The sequence below is a fragment of the Harpia harpyja genome, chromosome 13 (assembly GCF_026419915.1).
Source record: "Harpia harpyja isolate bHarHar1 chromosome 13, bHarHar1 primary haplotype, whole genome shotgun sequence".
NCBI lineage: Eukaryota > Metazoa > Chordata > Aves > Accipitriformes > Accipitridae > Harpia > Harpia harpyja.
Genome location: NC_068952.1, coordinates 6,529,782 through 6,554,471, shown reverse-complemented (window position 1 = coordinate 6,554,471; position 24,690 = coordinate 6,529,782). Strand labels below are relative to the sequence as shown.

Sequence of the window (24,690 nt, the reverse complement as noted above, 5' to 3'; positions counted from 1 at the left end):
ACTGCAGACTTCCCACTGTGCCAAGCAGCCTATGTCTACTATCAGCCCTCTTTAGCCATCTTACCGCTATGAACCTTTATGGACAGACATTGCTAGTGAGGAGGCACAAACAACCCAGTAGGAATAGCTGGTGCTATGTCAAGCACATAGGTAGGTGCTGAAAGGTGGTAGGTATCCATCACTTACCTTATAATCCAGTGGGCTCAGGTACTTGAAACAGCCAAAACAAGTATAAGCCAAGCAAATGATAATTGTGATGTTGACAACTAGGAAGGTAAACATGGTTGTAGGTGCTTTAAAGCCTAGAAAAATATCCAGAGAATACAATATAAAAATACATAGCAGGAAAAAACACTAAACCAAACAAACCTTTACTTTATCTTCCCCATTTTCAGAAGTCTCGGGGGTTTTTTTCTTCCCCCTTAGAGGACTGGGCACGCTACTTCCAGACACAAACAGGAGAACGTCATTATGCACAAAGCTCCTTGACTGGTAAAACTGCTGAACAAGCTGTTTTCCCAGCTTCCTTAAAGGCCAAGAAAGGCAGCTGCAATACTTGAATGATAAACAAGACTCAGCGATTCTTCTCCTCCTCCCTCAGTCATCTATTCTGGACCCACTTCTAAAATACTTTCATAAATGATCTGTGAAATGTAATAGATAGAGTCCATTTATTAAATATGATGATTGCACCAAATTGGATGGCTTGCAAACAACCCAAAGGAAAAAATAATAAAAAAACAACCCCACCCTCTTTCAAGGAAAAAAACCAAAAAACCAAAAATAAACAGTAAGATGAAATTGTACCTAGAAAACTGTAAATAACTTCCTTTTGGAAGGAAAAATGAAATGTAGAGGGATAACAAACCTGTAGCACTACAGAATACAACTGAGGATTACAAGCTGGAAAGAGTCAATAGTGTGATTCTATCACAAAACATGGGAAGAAGGGAAGAAAAAAAAAAGCAGCAAGTCTCTGGTACCTATACAAAATAATTTGGTGCTACTAAGCGCCTTCAACTTGAGCAGCCTTGTCTGTGCAGGACACCACGATAAAATATGGAGAGAACTGGGAGGAATCCAAGGAGAAGGAACAACAGAAGAAACCGAGTAAGCGAACTAAGCTGGAAGGTAAGGGGGGGGGGGGTGGAGAGAGAGAGAGAGCAAGAGAGAGAGAGAGAGAGAGAGAGAGAGAGAGAGAGAGAGAACTATAGGGAAGGACATAGTAGCAGCGTCTAGTATGGAAAAAGTTGTAGTGATTACAGTGACTTATTATTCTCCAGGTCCACTAGGGAAATATTCTGAAGAAATTAATCTCATTTTGCAGCAAAGATGACTTGAGTAAGATATTAGGGGAAAAAAAACCAAACCACAAAACCTAGCTGTTTCCAAGCTTCTTTAGTCAAAACAGGCAACACCAACCCTCAAATATTTTGTGGTAACCCCAGAATATGCAGTGGCACAGAATAGACAAGTTTTACTTTTTAGCAGGTTATATAAGCCCTGCGCAAATCTATTCACGAGGGGAAAAACACACGCACGCGAAAAACAAAACCAAAAACCCCACAATCATGTCACTATTCAAACAAAAAAGGGAAGTGAAAAAACCTCCCTATGGGTATTCTGGAATGTCCTTCAGAAGAGGTTGTTTTTATAAGCATAGGCTACATCGGTATTTACCAGCTGGTGAGGTATATCTACACCTAAGCCAACATATGGTGTGAGCCACAAAGCAAACAGCAGAGATCAAGGAAGAAGAAACCTCCAAAGATCAGTTTTCCCTGCCCTGTGTCGTCAGCACTCCTCCCTGCCAACAGTTCTAGAGAACATGGGACTTAAGTGACTATCCCAGGAGACAGAGGCTGAACTGCAGATAGTACTGTCACCTCCTCTGTTGTGAGAAGCCCAGTGGTGCTTTAGGTGTATGACGGATGGATGGCATGAGAGCTGAGGAAGAAAACAGCAACTGAGGAGGAAATGGATGACACCAGCACAGCCTATCACTTTCTGTATGCAGTCAAGTGGTATTTGATCCTCACTGAGAACTGGGATAGAGGTCCTTCCAGCCTTACATTAATATAATAAGTGAGAAAACAGAGTATTATCACTGTACTCTGCAACCAGACTGAAATATCCATACCAGACACAAATCAATGACTAAGCAATCAAACTTTACATACCATAAATCAATTTTGCAGATAAGGAAGCAGGGCACTCTTCCCCCTCCTTCCTTCTCTTTGGCACAAGAAGCAGCAATGAAATCAATGGCAACAAAATCAAAATCTCAAGTTCCTACCTCTCAGACTCACACTGCTTGGCTAGACTGCCCTGTGCACTGACAAATCACTGAACAACATCCTGTAAACAGGATCCTCTACACTGACCAAACCAAACATGGTAATCCAGCCTGTATTTTCCATTACTAAGGTCCATGACAAATGATGGTTTTACCATAGATGCAGAACCAGAAAACATTATTAGAAAGATTTCATTTTTACTACACCAGGATTTCCTTCATAACAATTAAAGAGGCGCATCAATTGCTGCGTGTTTGGAGTTGATTCTTCTAAAGCATGCTCTAGAAATGCTGCTGTTATTTTAAAGGACATAGATTTGTTGGTCTTCCTGGTTGCAAAGACAGCTCTCAGAACAAGGGAAAAAACAAGCTCCGAAACATACAAGTAATGCAGGGACATCTGCTCAAATCCAAGGACAGCCTGAAGCAATAGTTCTGAGTGCCTCTGACTTCCACAGGGAGCTATCTCTGAAGTTAGATGACAGTCTGCCAACAATATCTTTTTTACTACTGGTATGCTAGAAAAACACAATGCAAGCACGGTCATTTGCAAGCACGGTCATTTGTCATCAGTGATGTGAAAGCAGAGAAGAGGGCAAAATACAGTTAGATACCAAGGGCCTCCTTCCCAGGAAGGGAAGCCCAACTCCTTCCAGCATCACCAGCATTCCTGTTCCATGCCAAATGCTTCCTCCTATATCACAGATAAAAAGCCATGAGCTATTGCCTACCTTTTCTGACATCAAAGCTGTTAGTACACCACAGCCAATACTATCAATGCCAAGTATTTGCAAAATACAGAATGTCCCTATTTTTAAAATAAATTACACACAAAACATGAGTTTTTAAATTGGGGAGGAGAGTTACCATCTCACTGCAGTCTTCCATGTAAAGTTTGACAGATGATGTAGAACACAGGTCTTACTAGCAATAGCCAACGTTTTAACAGTTTTTTTCCAAATGACAACTGTACAACAGAGGCAGTAGCCAATTCACCCAGGCAAATTAAATTTATGCACAGACTACACAAATGCAGGTAGTGAAGCCAGGGACCATCTTTCTAGTAAGAGCTAATTCTGAATACATCTGTGTTTTATTTAATGATTTTTACTGTCAGTCACTCCACAGCCTAACTGGCCAATTCAAACTCCACAGATTTAGGGAACACATGATCTCCTGTAAAATGAAGAAATATGAAGTTCCATGCTAACAGTTTTAAGTTAACATATCAGCTATTGCCATCAGAGTATCTTATGCAAACTTGTGTAAGCTGCAAGCGTTGTATAATTCAGCGCCACAGGTAACCACTATGACTTCCCATTTATGGAAGCAAAAAGAAAAGCCCATAAAACCAATGAAACTTCACATGTAATTCAGGTAAGTTGACAAGAAAGGTAGGAGCAGCTTCTAGGTGGAAATAGGTAATACTTACCTAGCCGCAAAAATGAGAAAAAATAGAGCCAAAAAAGGCAGAGAATTGGAGCTGCAAGGGCCTGATTCACAGCTGCAAAGTGCATCTTCTTCTCTAGCTTGGCAGGGAGATATGCATAGTAAAGGTTATAACGGTCAACCATGTGCTTCAGGAGTATGTATATTAAACCTGGAAGGAAAAAAGGGAGAGCCAAGGGAGGTGGTTGAAGACTTGACAAAAAGCAGCAATTCTGTGATGAGATCTACACTAACCAAGTGACTGAAAATCTAGATACCAATGGTGGATACAGGCCAAATATGAGTGGGGTACAGCTGCATGACAGCAGCCTGCTCCTAAGGTTGTTGCATCCCCAGCCCAAGACTCCCGGAGTCTCCCCATCGCTCCCCCTTCTGCACACACTTCTCTGCGGCACCACTCGTGCTCCCAGAGAGAACCCAGAGCTCCTTCCTAGAGCTGGCACATGAGGCCAAGCTGGTAGGGGAGACTTGGTAACTCCTCCACCACTGTCCTGGTAAGGAAGAAAGGTCAAACAGTGGCTTAATGTCTCTTTCTCAGCCTTCAACACATTCATGACTGGATTTCAAGTCAGCTGTTTCTTATCCCCCCCAAAAAAGCCAGTTACTGCTGTGACAGCTATGAATTGCAACAGCTCTGGTATGCACTAGCACATTCAGATATTTACAAATGCACACAAAACGAAATGTAAATAAAGAACATTGTTACAAAAAAATTGGCCACATTCTCCCAATAATAAGGTTGTTAATTAAAATCAGTTCTGAACAATATCTAATAGCTAATTATGTTGTATCTAGCTCTCTAAAATTTTGGATTAGAAAAGGAAAATACCAGCTATATAAAATGATTTAGTACTACTTATGCCTGTTAAACAGGTTTCCAGAGTGGAAATATCTGTAGCTGCTGAAATGATTCTTTATACATAATTCTTATGACAGTCCAGAATCTCTGTGAATGAAAGATGCAATAACATAAGATGTAGCTCGTGTCACAGTCACTAAAGATGGACAACTGTCTATGAGTTCTAAACAGACTGCTAAGTTTCTTGCACACCCATACAGGATTTAATGGCTGGTGCAGGAAGAAGAAAGTAGTCAAAGCCAGATACACAGGCAACTTAAGGCAGAAATGTTAAGTTTTGTTCATGGGACAGAGATAAACCAACTGAATAAGAGCTGAATAAGGGCTTTATCCACATGCCCTGAACTCCTAGTTGACTGGCTTTCTAAGCCAGCTAATCTACCAGAGTATACAGCATTTCCTTTTCTGGTCAAAGGGCAGCTATGGTGTTCGCCAAGACCATGTCCCAGCAAAGCAGTCAGTACATCATTAGGTCACATCCCTGCGGTCAGGACCATGGAGCATACAGCTGTCCATAGCACAGTGATAACCACAGCCCCTTTTCTCATTCTCATTCAGGATGTGGAATTTTAGATAAATGGTTTGCAATGGAGAAGAGGGGTAGTAGTGAAAAGGACAGGCAGTTTTCCACTCTCTTGCTTCTGGATCAACATGCTTATTTTTGTGCTTCATTTTACATACATCAGTCAAACTTCAGGACAAAAGTTATTTCAAATGAGCCTAAAGCTCAACTCAAGTTTGGCTGCTTAAGGTGGACCTCCAGGCTGGGTACCCTCTGTGGCTTGCTTCTCCTAGACCTCAAGGACCCAGAGATAAAAAATAATCCCCTCATCCTCAAACCTACCTAATCTCCTATGCTTAACTATTAAAAACCACCACCAGAGCTAGTACACTCAAACTTTAGAAATAAAATAAGCATCTAATAGACATTAAATATACTTTCTACTTCTAAAGGCAGTACAAGAGCTGAGTAATTCACCATGTTTTGCCCTGTTTTTCCACAAGAAAGGAAGAAACTTGGATCCAAGTCCTATGGATTATCAGCATTTGAACTGGGATAAGAATGCAGAACTGGGCCTTCCAAACCTCCCACGTGCCCCCATCTCGCTCACACAGTGCCCACAGCTCATTGGAAAACTTACCAAATGGAACAATGATGGGACACGTAATGCTATAGGCCATGATGACAGTGAACACACACAACATCCAGGCATACATTGCTCCAAATTCATATTCAAATGCTTGTTGCTAGGAACAAAAACAAAACATCCAAGCCGCTCATGTCATCTATCAATACGTCAGGAGTTAAGTAGAGATTGACTAAAGGAACAATTCACCTTCTCTTATTCTCTCCCTATGAGAGATCAGTTACTTCCCTAAGAGGCATAAATGACGTAATTAGAGAGATGAAGTATTATGCGGTTTATGCATCTGTACTTACAGAAAATATGCTGCTTCTTTCATAGCCTTAAAGTAATTCCTCAGAGAATCTGTTTTCATCTACAAGAAGCAACTACTTAAAACCACAAGGCAGAAAATAATTGCGCCAAACTCAGAACCTTCATCTCACTGCAGATTCCATTGAATCTGTACTGTTCCTTGTGTTGGCTTTCCCAGTATGGAAAGCTCAAGATATCAAAGCTTTGGTGTGGTCAGTATTCCCACTTTTTCCTCTTGGGATGAGGAAATCAATATAAATCATTTCAACCAGAGCAAGGGGTAATATTCAACAGTTAACAGAAGTTAATGTTTAAAAGAATCTTTTAAAAATGGAACCTACCCACCCATAAAAAAAGAAAAAAAAAATAGAAAGAAGAAAAAGAACAGGGGCAGCTGTATACAGGCTTAAATTCCCATTGTAACACCTGGAATTTCAAGCTGCAAGATGACACATCATCTGGAAGTGAAAGCCCTCCACTTAAAATGGAATATAGACAATAAGTATATATTTTGCTAGATGTATGTTCAGGTTAAAGTAAGTTGTACACACCTGCAGGCTGACAGAAGAAACTAACTATAGACAGATTTGAATTTTTACAAAACTGAAGTTTAGACTGTAAGATAAAATCCATTAGAATTATCCTATAAAATCCAAATCATAAAACTCTGACTTGGAGCTATGAAGAGAGTAATACCCGAAGTTCAGAGCTTGGGTTTTGATTTTTGACCATCTCTGACTTGAATAAATACCTCCCCATTATCTGTGCTGCAAATGAAGGGAATATGAATCTGTCACGGATGAATGAAACAAAAGCCAAAAAATAGACATGAGATGATAGTTAATGGTATGAAGGATGGGGGCTCCCACTGTTTCTGATAAGGATCAGTCATTTAATTGCCACTTGCTAAGGAGGGGCTCTAATACCTGTTTAATATTTTTCCTTTCTGCTGTGGACCTGGCCATTATCATGCGTATGGTGTAAAGGATGAGCCCAGGCAGGCGCAGCAACTCCATCCCATTGCCAACAAAAGCAGAGGCAATCACGTAGTTCACAAAGAAGGCTCCCTGGTCAGGCAAAAAGACACATCTGCAAGGGAAGACATCAGACAGTGACTGGAAAGCAGACAAGCAAATATAGCTTACATACAGTGGATCCCCATCACCTTTGGAAATCTCTTACCGTAAGGATAAGCACTGGCCACCATAAGAAGTGGCTAGAAGACTTCGATAATCTTGTTGAAAAAGAGTACTACACAGCTATAAATACAGTAAGTGTAGTACACTGTAAGAGCCTGGCTAAGTTGCAGTTCGGATGAGGAATAAACTCTTCAAAAAAATATACAGCAGTCTGATGGGTGGCTGATAGCAGACAAGAGCATCATTTGATGTCTGCAACAGCAACCCAAGACAAGATGAGATAAGACTGCAAGAGAATAATTATCTTTCCTAGCTTAGTAACTCCTAATTGTCTTCTTGTTACTGATTTTGAAACAGCATTTGGAAACCTAACTATGTCCTAATAACTGCATTCTATTCTTTCCCTCCAGCCACAGTCACGAGAGCTTATAATAACCAATATGTGCAAATTTGCAATGCTGGTGTAAAAACGTTCATGTTTCTTAAAATCAAGAGTCAATAGATTTCAGAAAGAGAACTGCTGCAGCTATTTGGTCTCGCTGTAATCCTTGGGAAGATCCTCCGTCCATGATATGCAACAATCCTCAGTATGTTTTCTGGTCCCCTCTCACCTGCATCATATCATCCTGTCCTTTCTTGTCTTCTACAAAATTTGTAAGGTTTTGGAAGAATAACTGTCTCTTTATTGAATGTTTGCATACATCAGCTAGCAGGAAACAAGCATGGATTTCTTCATAGCAAAATCACTTGCATTCTCCTGCCCTTATTCAGAAGCTCAACATCATCCCACAGGGTACCATGCCCAAGCAAATTTTAATAAACACTAACCGAGGTTAGTCAACAGCAAAAAAAAAAAAAAAACAAACAACTTAAGTATTCCTTTAGCAAAGAGTTGTTAATACTTACTCCAGCCTAACTGCAGAATCAGATGATTCTCTGTCAAACAGCCAACGGAAAAAAAAATCAAGGCTGAAAGAAAGACAGTTAATGTAATTCAGTCTCTAACAGCTTAGTACTGTGTAAAATTGCTTCTCTTTTTAAGTAGTTCAGATCAGGATAGTGGATAGAGAGAATTTAATCAAATAATCTGAATACTACTTTAGCTTTATCACAGTTACTGATAGTCAGAAACAGGAAAAAAGATACAGAATCAAACTAAACAAAAACATCGACTTCATATTGAAGTTTTAATGATTCATTTTTAGCAGTTATTATATAGATAGGACAAATACATGTTACCAGGTTAGTCAGGGAAACAGCCAAATACTGTAAAGGTGGAAAGAAAAGGACAACTATAACTGAAGTATAAGACATAGTCAGGAAACTGGGTTCTCAGCTACGATGGTGAGTATGGGCAACTTTCAATTAGTCATTAGTCATTGATCTTACAAGGTCTTAAAAATTTCTTTACTAAAAGAAAAGTCAGCCTTTAGAAACTTTAAGGGCTATGAGGTCCTCAGATGAAAGATGAACATTGTATTCTAATGCGTAATGACAGTACAACCATACACACTGGAGGGAGTGGGGGTACATCAACTATACCTCAACTAGCAACTAAAGAACAGAAGTTGTCTCATACGATTAAAATACTCAAACATTACTCCATTAAACTATAATTCTTTACCTGGTCAGACCAAGGGAGGGCAGAATCAGTACCATGAAGATCAAAAATATGTAGACTTTATGCATCATTATTCTGTTCTCTGCAGATCTACCAACATAAAAAGTTACTGAGTAAGAAACTCATACAAAAGACTTCCACACATGAAGGATCTTGCCCAGAGAAAGTCTACACCTGTCAGACTTGCAGATTCCCCTACCATATCACATTGCTACAAGATACTCACAAAACAAACATCTTTGAGATATTCACTAATTTGGACCAAGCAGGCTCTCAGTATCTTCTTGGGCAAAGAAAACATTTCTGAACATTAATCCAAACTCTTGATTAGCATCGCTACAGGTCTGCACCACAAGCAAGGGGATATGCAACAATCACAGCTGGTCTCTCATCCAATGATACTCACATCTCACAACAGCTTGTAAACAAACAGCTCCTCAAGTGTTATGCCAAGAGGGATTAGCCAGTTCGTAAAAGGGCACCACTGCCAAGAAACCAGACACTTGGACAAGCTACCTGACTGTCTTTGCCAAGTGTCAACTCTTTGGGAACAACATGACACTACTAATGCTATACCCCTACTACAGTAGCGGGAACATCTATCTAGTGACACACTGTTGCCAGAAAAGTGCAGCAATTGCTATAAACAATTCAGACTGTTAAAGGTGGTATCTGATAGGGCATTAAAACCACAGAGGTTTTATTATAGGATCGTGTAGCCCTTGGACACTGTGGGACATATCAGTATAACTATACAGAGGCTTGAAATCAGATCTGTGATCACTAGTGACTTTAGAAAACTATTCTAACTGATTGAGAAGGGCCCAAAGTTCATGTGCCTAGTACAACTACCAAAAAAGTTGATGAAAAGAATACAACTTTGATGAATAAACAGTAGATTCTGGACATGGTGTCTTACAAGGGAATGGTACAAAAAAATTAAAAAGTAAAAAAAAATTGACCTTAGAACATAAAAACAAACAAAAAATAGCTGCAGGCATTATGGAAAAAGATTGAGTGAAGTTAAAAGAAGCTGGGATTCAGTGTGCAGTATCATGCTTTTATCTGACTGTAGGGAAACTGGGGATGAAATCTAGTACGCCAAACCAAGCTGTGCTGAGTTCTCCAAGTTAGCAGCACATCACTGTGCTTCACATCTCTGGAGCGCACCAGTCATATCTGAAAATCTTGCATCAACACACCTGCTGGGCCTTGGTGCCATAGGTCTTCTCAGATCACCACTAACAATATCCAAAAGCAACTGAGTTGTGCACCAAGAGTTACAACCAGACCATTTTTTCCACGTAAAACAACAAAAAGATGGATGTCCTTTTTGTAAGTAGCATGCCAGCAGTTGGAGCACTGTCTGTTGAAGTAGGATTCTGGGGTTCTGTGATGTTCTCAGCCTGGAGGGGATCCAAACCCACACCTCCTATCTTCCCAGAGAGCGAGCTGGTTATGGGATCAGAGGCACTTCCCAATGCTCCTGCTGAAGCTACACCCCCTGAGCCTGCTTATACATTTTTTTTCTGATTAAACACAAAGTGGGGGGAGGGGGGGAAGGAGCATAAGCAAATCATGTGGTCAGATTACACTTGCTGTGTCGATTACAAATTACTTAAACTCCAGAGTGTTGGTTCTAACATTAATAAGAGACGAGAACACGACATTCCCTGCTATGAGAAGTCTGTGGATTTAAGAACTCCATGGAAGATAAGCACTTTCTCCATTTATTTTAGTAATTCAGCTAATAAGGCCAAAACAGAGGAAAACCTTGCTTACTTTGTCCAGTGGGACTCCAGCAAAGTTGAGTAATATACAATTGTTGGTAGCAAAGCTGAGAAGGACCAGAGTAAGAGCGTTGGGAAAAACTGACTGATGATGGGATTCTAGTGGGGGGAAAAAAAAGGAAGAATAAAGTATTAAAAACATGTTAATGCAGCTGTGGTACAACTGAGGCTGCAATATTTTGCTATTTGTAAATAGGCTGGACTGCAGAAATTATATTCAGATACAGTCTTAAAATGAGTGAGTGCTCAGCACTGGTGTGCAAGACAAAAAAAAAGACTGGGAACTAAATTCCATGAGAGTGAAGTCTCGCAAGCAGTATTTATGTAGTTTACATCAGCTTGGGAAGTATTTAAAATTAACAGTTTGCAAGAGACCTTAGCTGCAGTCAAATTAGGACCAGATATACACGCCGTCCTGTTTTGAATCCAATAAGCAAAATAAAACCATGGCATTTTACTTCAGATTTTAAAATCTGAATTTCCCCTTTCTCACCATAAAAATCAAAATACAAGTTGGACTTGAAATTCCATTTTTGGCAAAAGTTTTTGATTACAAAATTTAGAATTATGTACATTTGAAATACAAATTTTTACTACAAACAAGACGTTTATAGTAATATAAAGTTTCAGGTGAAATTGCTTCAGCCTACTGTCATGGAACAAAAGAAGACTAAAGACCTGATTCTGGACATATGCTTTTTAATCAGCAGTTACATAAAACAGACCTGAGAATTTCAATTGAATTTAGCTTATAGACATTGTTTCATTGTCTTACTATACACCTATCAGTTTATCAACATTTTGGTCTGATACACAGCTATATCCAAACATATGGTGATACTCACATTAAGGTAGTGAATAGGTTTAGTGACATTGAACTTGTCCATGGTTGAGATGATTATGGAAGGAGTAGTAAGAAAAAACAGTACAATAAAAAGAAGCAAATTAATGCAAGCCCATCTAAACCACCATTTCAGTCCACGCACTGAAAGATTTTTCCTGCAAAAAAGAAAAAAAAAAAAAGGACATAAAACCAAGCAGTAAGCATTTGCTGTTAAAAAAAATATATACTGTCAAGTAACAAGTGACAGCTTTTTCTAAATTGAGCTTTCATAGTCTCAAAGTTGTGTAACAAAGCACTACACAAGTTCCAGTTACTATTAGAAATAAAGGAAACTGTGCAACCTTTCTTGAATGATAACATAAATTGCATTTGCAGAAGAACATATTTAGTCTTTCATAACACAAACATAACGTCTAATGTAGTCAAGGTTTGGTGAAACACCTCCACTGTTTAATAATATGGAAGTACTAAAAGTTAGAACAAGACGAGACAGAGATAGAAGAAGATACAGCGAATTTCTGCAAGGAGAATAGTTATGAGAGGCAGAATCTACCAAGAAACCATGATTTTGGAAAAAAAAAAAAAAATTAAAAATCCCTGCATCCCTTCCTGCCATATTAAAACAGCAACAATAGGTCTTAAACAGGTAAAAGTTCTTAAATGTTACCTGAAATGGTTCTCAAAAGCACTGGAATGATTTGAACCCCAGCCAAAGCCAAGTATTTAGAACAGACAAAACAGGGATACAAAGGCTCAGTAACATACCCAATTATGACAACTCTTTTTGTGAACCTATGTAAGTAACTTGGCAAATCTCTGTGCCTCCTCTTCTTCGGGGTGGGGGAAGGAGGGGAAGAACAGAGAAAAAAAAACCCCAAATCCCCAAAAACCACCACCCCCACCCCCACCACAAAAAACACGAACAACAAAACCCCACCATCCTCCCCTCTCAGAGATGTTTAGAAAAGCTTTGTAAGTGCTTCAACCCACTGAATCTCAACGATCATTTCCTGTGTCCCTAAGAGAGTGCTTGAACAAAGGAAGAAGAAATGAAGCACACACGCATGCAAGAACCCTTCCATGAAAAAAGGCAGATTAAACTGACCCTACGTGGGAAGCAGTTTGCAAGAGATTTTTAATTCATGTCTCAAAATAACACATCTGAAAGACACAGCTGAGAATCATGGTTGGTTGTTTGCTTTATGGTTAAAGATTCTGTACTTTATTCCCAACTGCAGAATTGTAGTTCTAGAGAAGACCTCTCAATTATTAGAAATAGATGGCATAGTCACCTTAAAAGCAATTTTCTGTTAAAATTGTTAGGGAAAAGTGTACTTTTAAAAAAAAACCAGTTACATACAGGTGAAATGCAGTAACTTGTGCATGTTTGTGTCTCGCAGTTTTGGTTTGGTCAATGGAAATGCCAACAAATCTACTGTTGTACGAATAAGGGATTATATTGACCCAACCCTAAGTTAGTTGCAAAGCAACTGGAAAATGTTTAGTCATTTTTAGCCTATAAGCATGACAGAAGACAGCACAGGAACAGTTTAACTCAAAAAGTATTTATCTATTTTTCGACACTCTCCTGTAAGCAGTGGGTAAAGTCTGGGAAATTTACTGGGTCAATAAAAAGATGTTAGAAGACAGACCATAGTTCACAGAGTGGATCAAGTTATAGTCATCATGTGGCAACTCAAAAAACATACACATAGTTGGAGAATACTCAGCACTAACACCAAATTGCTTTCCTCAGATCTCAACTGTAGATATGCGTTAACCCCGTAAAATGGAAACACTGAGGCACAGACATTAATTAATAAGCTGATTTTTAAAAATTTATTTATTTTTTTTAGTTAACAGGAACTGCAGGCACGAGAACTTTGGGGTGGCAAAACTCTAGTCAGCCTCTGAGAGGCCTGCCCAAGGCCAAAGAAGAACAGTAATGGAAATAAAGATGCAGATCAGCCAAATACAAATGCTACATAAAGTCTTAGTTTAGGGGTAAAGAAAAATGCACTCAGCCCCCTCCTCCTGTCCCCATTCTAAACCTACATTACCCTAAATAAATGGATGCAAGACAGGAATCTTACCAACAAATATTCTCAGGATAAGGAGCATATGTAACCTCCCAGTTTGATACGCATAGCTCCCTACTGTAGGACGATGGCTGGGGTTCTCCTTTACACTTAATACTCTGACATTTGCAGGCATTGAAGTCCTTAAGGATACTGTAAGGAAGAAAAAGGAGAATTTTTCCCAATTTTTACACCTGAAAATGCTGCATATGTAATGAGAAAGACTGGGAATAGTGACAAAGGTTTTTTTGCTTTTAATGACCAGAGATCAAGATAGTACTTAGACAACAATGCAGCAGTGTATTATGCATGTGATGACCATCATATAAACAGTTACTACCACAGGTCTTTGAGATCTGACAAAGTTGGAAACAAAAAGCAGTCGTGGTTTGAACCATTTGGTGCTTCTACCAACAGAAACAACAGCAGTGATTCATATTAAAAATATATTAAAAAAAAAAACAATCAAAGCCTGAAAGCACTGGAAAAATTAAAGACTGCCAGTTCTCCAAGCACCTCCTTATGTAATTACAGCTGGTTTCAAATCAAAGCAGACTAAAGGATTAGTCTGCACTCTCATTTCATTACACTAGTATCAAAACTAGCCAATTTTGCCTTGAGTACCAATGCTCAGAAAATTTTTTAACGTGCTGGTATTCTCACAATTCAAAATATTACCCTCTTTCACCCACTCCTAAAATAATCACAATACTTAATTTTATCTTCTAATATTATAGGTTGATTGACAATAGATGTATTTAAACAAAATTTAAACATAGCCAGAATAAATGCTTTCAAAGATTTCTCAAAACACAGCAATAGAAGTGCTAGGCATATATTCAGAGCCAGTACAACTGCGTGTGCATTACTGTGTAAAAGAAGTTCCACTCCAGATAAGCTGTATTACACTAGCATGGAAACAGTATATATTATATTTCAATGGGTAGACTCTAAAATTCCTGAACATGCTTGTTTCTCAGTTGTGCTCTTAACATAAAGAGAGCCACACACACAAACCAAACCAAACAAACGAAAATAACCCCCCAAACCCAGATCTTTACCTTACCAGAATTCAAGTAGTGATGTCAAATTGCCAGCATCTTGCAGCAGCAAGTATTTAAGAAAGTTAATTACACTTTGACAGTTTATTTTTAAAAATACATACAGAGCAAGCTTTAGCACTACCAGCCATACTACTGAGCACCATCATTAACCAAGCTTCTACAACCACCTGGCTCCATGAACCTCAATCCTGGCTTCCTGTTTCTCCCACCCTATTTCAGGGCTCTGTGGAGCAGAGCCTACTAAGGGCACCAAATAACTTTCTAATTTGATGGTAGCCTCAGCTTTGCATGTAATATCATCTAATTTTCCAGAGAATGGAGTCCACTGCATCAATTCCAAGCTAAACAAACTAAAATCTTTTCAGTTCTTGATAATTCAACTCAGATGCCTGCAGTGCAACTCAGAACGCATGCCCAAGGAGAGACTATCCCATCAAAATCGTATATGACAAATCAGCAGCTACAGAAGGAACTTCAGTGCTTATTTCTCCTTTCAGTTTCACATCTTAAAATGTTATTTCATGCTCTAGATTCTCTAAATATGGTGTATAACATTACAAAATTAAGAGTGGGGCAGATTGCACCACACAATCACTACTCAGTTAAAGAGCAGCAAGCAAAACTTTCTCCAGCATCTCAAATTCTTGCACGGAATTCTATACCTTGGACTTCCTCGAAAAAAAAGCCTGAAAGACTGGCTCTTCTAACATGACTTGAAGGTCAAAAGAATGCAGACAATTTAAATCAGAGAGGCTATGAAGAATAAAAAAAAGCATGTGTTATTTTTGTAATACAAACATTATTCTGCTTCCCGTTACCCACTTTCTGTTAGTAAAAGATGCTCACAAAGTGCCAACAGAAAACAAGAGGCTACACGCATTTTCTCTACAAATGACTTAGTAAAAAGCACTGAACAACTTCTGATATTAGGCCTAGGCATGTATCTATATTAACAGGGAAGAGTCACTGACTCTACTTTGTAGAGAAGACTAACTAGCAGTGTAATTTGCACCCACTCTGATAGTTTGGTAATTGGACCATTTGCACAGTAGACAATGAAGAGATCAGTAACTCATATCAAAGAGCCAGTCAGTCTGGCCTACTATTAACCTACACTCATGGACTGGATCCCATACAGAAGAGTAAGGCTCCTTATCCCAAAAAATGTCCAGAGCCATTCAGTCCCTTAGATATTTTCTTCACTCAAAGCATAGAGGCTAAATGCACACTTACGGGAAAACTTACTGGAAAGCAAAGCAGACCAAATCCACAGGATGGTGAAGAAGAAAGGAAGAACCACCAACATAAGCAAACAAGCAACACAAACAGCAGATCAGTTGTACTGTTATAGTTAAAAGAGAACAAACAAGACACCAGACAAAACTTACTAGGTTGCCATGGATTTCTCTTGAAATGTTACAAAAGCCATTCCCAGTGGGTTATTATGAACAGCTTGTTCCTCTTTTGAATATTCTTCCATCAGTTCATTTCTAACTTTGGTATAATAATCTACAGCATCCTCCTGTTGGGAAATTGTTGACTGTTACATCCAAGTACCAGATGGCTAATATCTTCATTAAAATAAAGCTTACACAAACCATAGTCTCTCTTCCTCATACTACTTCCACAAATTACAAATCAAGTCACAAGGCGAAGACAAACAAACAGGAAGTTTTCCTTGCACTTCAATTTTTGCACTAAGATTACATTTCAAAAGTTTTGGGGAATTCCTTTTCTGTACAGTGCAAGAACATGAAGTATGAGCTATCTGCAATAAATGAATAAAGAATTTTCCAAAACTCAACAAAATGTCATACAAAAACTATTCTCTACTATTCTAACAATTTACCTAGCCATCACTAAAAATGAACACAATCTCTTACCCTTTCACATCCTTTCATTTCACAACAGCAGAATTGACCACATGGCTTAGGGTTGATTTGGACCCGCTTGCCATACTTCTGATGCAGGTGTTCATAGTAAGTCAGGCTTTTTTCTGCCTGTTTTCTGGACAGAAAAATACATCCACAACACTTTGCAAGAAAACAGTATCAACATTAAGCTTAAGAAGAATATAATCCCCAAGAGAAAAAGTTATGTCAAGGACTGATAACAAACTAATCGGTCACCAGAGATATTCATATATCTTATTTTGGCTCCTTAGTATAATTTATTTTCAAGCCTGTAATAGCATTATACAGCCTACACTTGTAATGAGGTTCCAGGAAAAAAACCCAATGTATAGCCCAGAAGATAACACTTTTCTCTCCTGTGACCAGCACCTCCAGCCAAAGAAGCAGGGTCCCAGAGTTATTAATTCAATAGTTGAGTTTTCCAATTTGCACTGCCTGACAATAATTAAATAAATATATACCTGAATAATCAGCAAGTCAAAGCTTATCTTATGCAACACACAACATATCACACCTACAAGAACCCCACAACTCACCTTAAAACACAGCTGAATCTAACTAAAGTCCAGACCAGGACTTTAACAGCAGAATTCACTTCTAGTATGTGCAAGCCTAGTACTACTGGTATATGTTGATTAAGGACTGGCAAAGCATTCATAAAATCATGCTAAACTCAGGTAGATTGCAAAAACAAGTACCTTTTTTTGAAGAGATGAATAAGCTTGGCTACGTCATAACACAGCTGGACCTCCAGCACAGTGCAGGTTGGGTAGGCAGTTCTGTAAGAACAGAAAGTACAATGAAGAAACTGTTTCAAAGAGCATCACTGATGGCCAACTGACATCTCAATCACTTATTTCATTTCTGAATGAGATATCATAAAGTGGAGACTTCCAGAGAGATAGCTGCTGAAAGTTACTTTCATATGAGATGTGCAGCATTATTCTCAAGTAAAGGCCATGTAGGAGCATGAATGGAAAGTGTGGAGACACAGCCACTTTCTTAGATTCTAATTCTAAGATTAGCTAACTTTATTGAAAAACAGTCTTTTCTCAATTCTGCCTAAGGAATAAGATATGCTTTTAGAAGACAGATACATAATAAGAATTTTAAACAGTGCAAAAGTCAAAAAACATTTCTGCTTGGGCAGGTAAAACTACTAGGACAATTTTAAATCTCCTGTTTGTTCCTAATGGTAATCCTGAAGAATGGAACTTACGTGAAATGGCCTTGTATTGTCTCTTCTTTTGCATTTTTTGGAAGACCAGTTATAAACAATGTGCACTTAACCTGCAAAAGAAAATGCAACTCCAATTTTGAGAAACCATATCATGGAAGAGAAAACAAGAACATGAGGAAGGTATTAACACAGCACAAGTAGCTGTGTTGTAGAGGGGAAAAAAGGTAGGGCATTTTGATTTTGATGGGAGCTGCATCTATTCAAGACAGCACCACATTCACCTTCTACATTGGTAATAGATCACATCAAAATTTCACAAATCCCTCCCCAACCCCCTTCTCTCCATCCATTTTCACAATTCACTCAGCAAAGCTTTGCTTTCAGTGAATTCCTTCACACTTATGTCACATTCTAGCAAGCAGGCGGCATCTTGGCAATTTGCCTTTTTAGCATTATCCACTTGCAAACATGCTGTACGTTTTTTTTCACCCCAATACAGAAACTTACTATGTTTTCTTCTTTATATGTGACATACTTCATGTGATGTCTCATGAAGACAACAGTTAGAATCAGGTAAACAACAGCAAAAATGGTGTGCAGCCAAAGAAGATTATTACTGTCAGACAAAATGTTATGAATATGAGAAACAGGAAGAACTAATTGTCCAACTGATACAAGTAGCCATCAAAATGCTAAGCAGATCAGAACCTCTTGTTGAACACAAAACAAGGAAAAAAAAGGTAGTTACTGGTAGTCAGTCACGCCTATGCAGATGCCTTGGATATCCATTAGGGTTACTTGCTTATCATAAAATTCTATGTGTAACAGACCTCCAAAGGAAACGGATCTTCTAGGACACGGACATTTTTAGGCAGCGTTTGGCTTGCACCTTCTCATTCAGATGACCGATAGCATACACCATGCTATTTGCCAAAACATTTTTTATTGGCCTTACTAGTTACTGAGCTGAGTGCATAATTGAACTCTCCTTGACACAATCCTTACTCAAATTGAGAACAGCCTAATACAGGGAGTAAATTCTGCTTCTCTGATAGCTCCTTTCTCAAAGCTTACAGAAGTTCTGTTCTGTGAACAGTTCTTCAGTTTTGCAAAGAGCATTAATAATTACAATTAACCTAAAATACAGGAACCTATTTTACAGATTAAAAAAAACAACCAAACAAAAAATCCCCACTAGTTACTAGGATTCATAACATGGTTAAAAAAAACAAAGTGCATTGGCAGAAACTCTACTGGACATAGTAGCACAGAAAGATGTGGATTGATCAAGTAATAAAACAGAAAAATTTTACAGCTTTGTATCTCAACTATTTTACAGACTGTTTTTAAAACACATAGAAGTAATTTTAATCGTGATCTCAGATGGGAGATATGCACACACATAAATCTGATGTAAGAGAATTTAAATCATCTGAGTTACACATTCTAGTAAAGCTGTCAGCTTTATTTTCCTTCTGAAATATGGTTTCTTTTAATGTGGAAATTTCTGAAAATACTATCACTAGATGTGCAGTCATTAGCCAAGAGAAACGTGGTGTAAGAAGTAAGAGCTGACAGAGTAGAAGCCAAGTCTCCAGATTTCTTATCAGCACTGTAACTGCATAGCCTGAAGCAGAACGTATCCCAGTTTCAGTTGATGAAGCTTGAATAAGTAATTCCTACCCCATGAGCCATGCTGCAAGTATCAATTCATGCGTTCAGAGACTATGGCAGGAAAAAGACATAAGCATAAAAGTACTCTGCAAGATTTACTTACCCAGTTTGTAAGTTTACTATAGTTGTTCTTCCAAAACTATAGGGATCTTTATCTAAGAAGAGCAAAAACAAGTAGCATAATTAACTGCTGCAACATTCACATGCAAAATATCCAAGAGCCAGCTTTTGTTCTATTTTTTTTTTAATGTTGATATACTTCTCTTAATGCTGAGCATGTTAATTGTTAAAAAGATTTAGAATCATAATAAATGCTGGTTTACACTGTATTGCATTTTAAAGTTGGAAAAAAAAAAACCCTCCAGGATTATACCACACATTCAACCCATCAAGAGAAATAATAGATTATTTTAAAAATCTAAATACTAGATCCTTGTAGCAGTTCCCTTTCTCCCTCCAATCTCCCTTCATGTCCATTTTGTTTAGGGATTTGAACGTATTTCCTTCACATTTTTACTCCATCTTCACTGACTTCTTATCTCAGTTTTTTAAACTGCATTAATTCAGTGTTGACAAAACAGTACCGATAACCTTACTAAGGTCAAAAATGAGAAAGTTTATATGACATTGTTTCTGTAGACTGTCAAGTATTTTAAAAAATGATAATGCAAGTGAGTGAAAATTTGAGTACATGTTCACAAAGGAAAAAGAGCTAAGTGTACCTGGAAAGCTAAACAATCTTCTAGCATAGACTGTTAAATCACATTGCATGTTAAGTTGTCACAACAGAAAGAACTGCAAATGCACAAAATCCACATAGAGTGGAAGGGGAGGAAGAAGGGGAGAGACACTAAAACTTCATATTTGTTTATCAGCTGTATTTCCTAGCATCACGAAAATTAATGCAGGAAAACAGAAGCTGTAATCTCCTGCTTTAGAAGGCCAGCCATACTCTGCCATTTGAATTAACAGAGAGCATCTATTGGTATCCAAGCTACTACAACTTTTATCAAATTGTAGTTAGAGGAGGACAGTGCACACAAATTGATGCATATTACAAAATCCATTTTGGTATAAATATACAGATAGTAGCTAGACCAGAAGGGGGAATTACATTCTGTAAGTTCTTTGAAAGCACCAGCATCTCTCTCTCTACTTCACGAAGGAGGTGAAGACAGCAACTAGGGCACCAGTTGTGTTGGATGTGATTCTGTAAAACTACAAATGCTGGCTAAGAACACAGAGATGGAAAGCAAGGAAGGAGAACTGACTGAAGTGATAAAGGGTCCTTTGAAAGGACAAAAAAAGATGTGCAAAGAAGAAAAAGAGAACAGCAATGGTCTTTAAGAAAGCAGATATTAATATAACCAGAATTGCTAAGAAAGAGCTCATAAAAAGGAAGTCAGAGATGGCGGCTCCACAAAGAAACAATACTAAAGGCACAAGTACAACGTATGCCATTACATACGAGGGCTAAGTCACAAGGCTCTTTAAAACACAGGTAGGAGTAAACTGAAAACAAAAACTAGGCCACATTATTAAGGACAATAGAAGAGAATAAATTATAGGGACAAAGATCAGCAAGGGCAGTACACAAAATAAGATGCAATTGTTGTTGTATAAGAACAAAGAAAACAAAAGGCAAGCAAGTACTCAGGAAAACCAAATGAATTATTGCTTTTTTTTTTTTTTTTTTTTTTTGCATCGCTGTTCATCAAGATGATCAACTGTGAACAACTGTGTAAACATGATCTCAACAAGACTGATACAAAGCCAGGTATAAAGTGGGTTTATAAGGGCTCATTATCAAAAATGGAAGAAAGTTTAAACAGGGTTTAACAGAATTCTGTCTACCAGTATTCTCATTAGCAACCTGGATGGCAGACTAGAGGACACACACACTGTATTTGTCGAGTGTGAGTTAATAATGGAAAGAGGTAGGTGTCACACTGGCAGACATAATCAGGACTAGACTGCAAGAAACATGAAATAATTCTTTGTTTAGTCAGCATGGACAAATTCTCAGTGAGAAGATTTGTCCAGTTTTGAGCCGCAAACCAAGACAGAAGGGAACAATGGGAGACAGTCTAGCTAGATAAAAGAAAAAATGATCAGCCATCCTCTGAACTTATGATCAGCCAAACAGAAAACTTTTCTCATTAATGACCAAATTAACTGGTCTGGTTTATCAAAAAGAGGAAAAAGCACAGATGAATTTATAATCCTCAAGCAACTAAAAGGATATTGCAAAGAGGAAAAGAATAATCTATTCTCCCCAGTGACAGGTCAAAAAAAGTAATGATCTTAAATTGAAGCAAAAGGGATTCAGACTGGACACTAGAAAAAGATTTCTGAACTGTGAAGACAGTTTCCATTGGCAATCAACACAAATAAAAACCATAGAGTGCTTAGATAAACACCAGTTAAGAGGGCATAGGTCAAGTTAACCTTGCCTTGAGCCTTCTAGGTCTGGTCATCTATGTCTGCATGTGGTCTGCCATCTTGTTTCTGACAACAGTTTTTGCCAGATGTTTAAAGAACCCTCTACTCTCGTGCAAATTCACACAAAATGACACACATATCAGACTGAGGGGGGGAAACAAACAAACAAAACATTACAAAGTTTACCAAAACAAAAAAATGCAATTATATAAAACACAAAATTCTTCTCAGAATACAAAAAAAATTCTTACCAAGTAGATCACCTGATAGGTTGACAGGCAATATGACACACACAGACAAAATGCTGACAGCAATCAACAAACAGATGATGTGACGCTGGAAGGCAAGGTAATGTATGGCATCTTCACCACATCTCTCATGAATCTCGTCATCACTGCATCATAGACAGAAAAGCACACGGTCAGTCTACTTAATATCCTTGGGGTTTTGGGGGGTGGTTTTTGAACATACACTAATTTCTCAGTCTACCCAGTGACATCTCCATCAATCCTTATTGATTTTCAACATCGTGTGTTCTTTCATGCACAAATTTAGGTTCCAAAAGTGTCTTTTTCTTGGGCAGTATCAACATACAAAAATTAACATAAGGGAATTTAAGAGGGAAACAAGTAATCTGAAAAGCAAATATAAATCCAAGTTCTTTTTTATCACCCTAAAAGAGGACAAAGTCATTTGCTGTGACCTGCTTCATGACAGTTACAAGGTGTTAAGTCTAGCTCTCAAACTTTAAGATCACATTGTGACAGTGTTCACTCACCTCCATAAAGGCTCCCCATGAGGAAAATTACAACAGAATCACCTTACTCTTATGACACCCAATTAACAGATGACATTAATAGGCTTTGGAATGAACTCTCATCATCTATCCATTGTCAGCAAGACAGATCATTAAAATAGGAGTTCTTGAAAAAGGAAGGAACTGAACTAGCAAAAACGGAGAAGGACAGGCTCAATCCCCACCCCTTTTTTGTTTCAATGTGCCCAAGCTAGAAATTGATTTTTAAAAATCATGATTTACTAAGTCCCAAGAGATACAAAGAATGAACATCACACATTTAACACCCAGTTTCTGGGAAACAGTGGGATGGGCTTTTCCTCGTTAGTCAATTCCAGCCCCAAGTAAACCACCAGTTGTCCACAGAAATCCTTGCAGGGAAACCCCATTTCCTGCCCAGGGCCCTATTGGCTTCAAACAGGGGAACACCCACACAGTACTCTTTGAAGGGTAAAAGCCTAGAGCCTAGTTATTAGCTCAGAACCTATATGAATGCCATAGATTCACTTAGGGTACACACTGTTCCAAGAGCAGGAAGTCCCTGGGCTGCCAGCAAAAGGACGACTGCATCCTGAAGTATTCCCATAAGCTGATCTTGTTTTCATATTCTTTTTCTACCCCACAAAAGGCACCTGTATTACTGTTTATATTAAATTCCATCTACTCAAGGAAAAAAAAAATTTTGAATGTAACCCCCTTTTTTAATTAAAAAAAAAAAAAAAAAAAAGAGCAAAGCAAACCACAGCTCACTATTTCCATTTCATATACTTACTGCATTCGAAAAGCAGCTGTCATCCAAGAACAAAACCCCTATAAAGAAAGAAGGAAGTTTTTAGGAGCTAACACACACAAAAATAGTCTCTAATCTGTACAAGTAAGAGAATTGTTTCTATTAAGCCAATCTTTTAGCTAAAAAGATGGCAGTTTGTTGCTCTGAAATCATCATTTAGAAACATACAGAAAAATACCTCATACTCTACACACTTTTTACAAGGTACTTTATATATCTGTCTTCAGAGAGTATTTAAGTTTGGGGGTTTTTTATTATTACTTGCACATTTATTGCTTGGGCTTCTTGAATTTATACAAGTGTATCCAAATCCCATCTCCAATGAACTGAAGTCAAGACTGAGGCTTCTACGGAATTATTTTTTAATGGGTTGTTTTAGAGCAGAAAAGGTGATTTATTTTTTTTTCCAAAACCATTTCAAAAGATTCTCCAGTTTCAAGGATAAACTCCATGAGAGTCTAATACAAGCTAATCAGTTAAATGGTAGTTAGAAACAACGCTGTTATTACGTTAACAGAAAGGCTTCTTGTATAAGTTTACAAATCCTCCTATGAAACTGTACAGCAGAGATCACATCTCACTGAATGTTCCAGTATAGGTCAAAAAAACCCTTCTCTCTCCTTTCACGTGAATAGTATCCAACTAGAGAGATACGTTTTTATTCAACAGTTTCACTGAGAAAGTTGCTTTATGGTTTTAAAAAAGATGAAGAAAACTACACAAACACAAGAGCAATCCTGATCAAACACCAGTATGCTTTTAATGCTCACATGATTATTAGTTGCAAGGCTAGATATTAAGTTGATACATATATAACATGTTAAAATGTAGGCTGCCACCATTGGACAACTCTCGCATGATTCATTCTGAAACTGCAACGCAAAAGATACAGATGTGTGAATTCAAAGACTCCAGAGAGACCATGGATGGAAACAATTAAAAGTTTGGCCAAAAAATTATCTTCCACTCCAAACCAGTTTTAATATTAAGATCACATGGCATTATTACTTGTCCTGGTTTCAGCTGGGATAAAGTTAACTGTCTTCCTAGTAGCTGGTACAGTGCTATGTTTTGAGTTCAGTATGCTAAGAATGTTGATAACACTGATGTTTTCAGTTGTTGCTAAGTAGTGTTTAGACTAAAGTCAAGGATTTTTCAGCTTCTCATGCCCAGCCAGCGAGAAAGCTGGAGGGGCACAAGAAGTTGGCACAGGACACAGCCAGGGCACCTGACCCAAACTGGCCAACGGGGTATTCCATACCATATGACGTCCCATCTAGTATAGGAATGGGGAAGTGGCGGGGGGGAATCGCCGC

The 24,690-nt window shown here is 38.2% G+C and overlaps 1 protein-coding gene across 5 annotated transcripts in view; it reads right to left on the bottom strand.

The window, feature by feature from the left end:
• The window catches only part of TMEM63A (transmembrane protein 63A), a 50,891-nt gene that overhangs the window by 18,414 nt on the left and 7,787 nt on the right, over window positions 1–24,690 (bottom strand). For all 5 annotated transcript variants that reach the window (XR_008238100.1, XR_008238099.1, XR_008238101.1 and 2 more), the window contains 17 exons: window positions 23,357–23,394; window positions 22,040–22,182; window positions 19,450–19,501; window positions 18,180–18,288; window positions 17,712–17,782; window positions 17,191–17,271; window positions 16,463–16,586; window positions 15,968–16,101; window positions 13,531–13,668; window positions 11,439–11,592; window positions 10,586–10,692; window positions 8,807–8,893; window positions 8,089–8,151; window positions 6,970–7,132; window positions 5,747–5,852; window positions 3,729–3,896; window positions 187–302 (listed from right to left, as the gene is read on the bottom strand). Coding sequence is in view for 2 of the 5 variants with exons in the window: in XM_052806880.1 (XP_052662840.1) it covers window positions 187–302; window positions 3,729–3,896; window positions 5,747–5,852; window positions 6,970–7,132; window positions 8,089–8,151; window positions 8,807–8,893; window positions 10,586–10,692; window positions 11,439–11,592; window positions 13,531–13,668; window positions 15,968–16,101; window positions 16,463–16,586; window positions 17,191–17,271; window positions 17,712–17,782; window positions 18,180–18,288; window positions 19,450–19,501; window positions 22,040–22,182; window positions 23,357–23,394 (1,854 nt within the window). In the remaining 3 variants the exon portion in view is untranslated. The remainder of the gene's footprint in view (window positions 1–186; window positions 303–3,728; window positions 3,897–5,746; window positions 5,853–6,969; window positions 7,133–8,088; window positions 8,152–8,806; window positions 8,894–10,585; window positions 10,693–11,438; window positions 11,593–13,530; window positions 13,669–15,967; window positions 16,102–16,462; window positions 16,587–17,190; window positions 17,272–17,711; window positions 17,783–18,179; window positions 18,289–19,449; window positions 19,502–22,039; window positions 22,183–23,356; window positions 23,395–24,690) is intronic.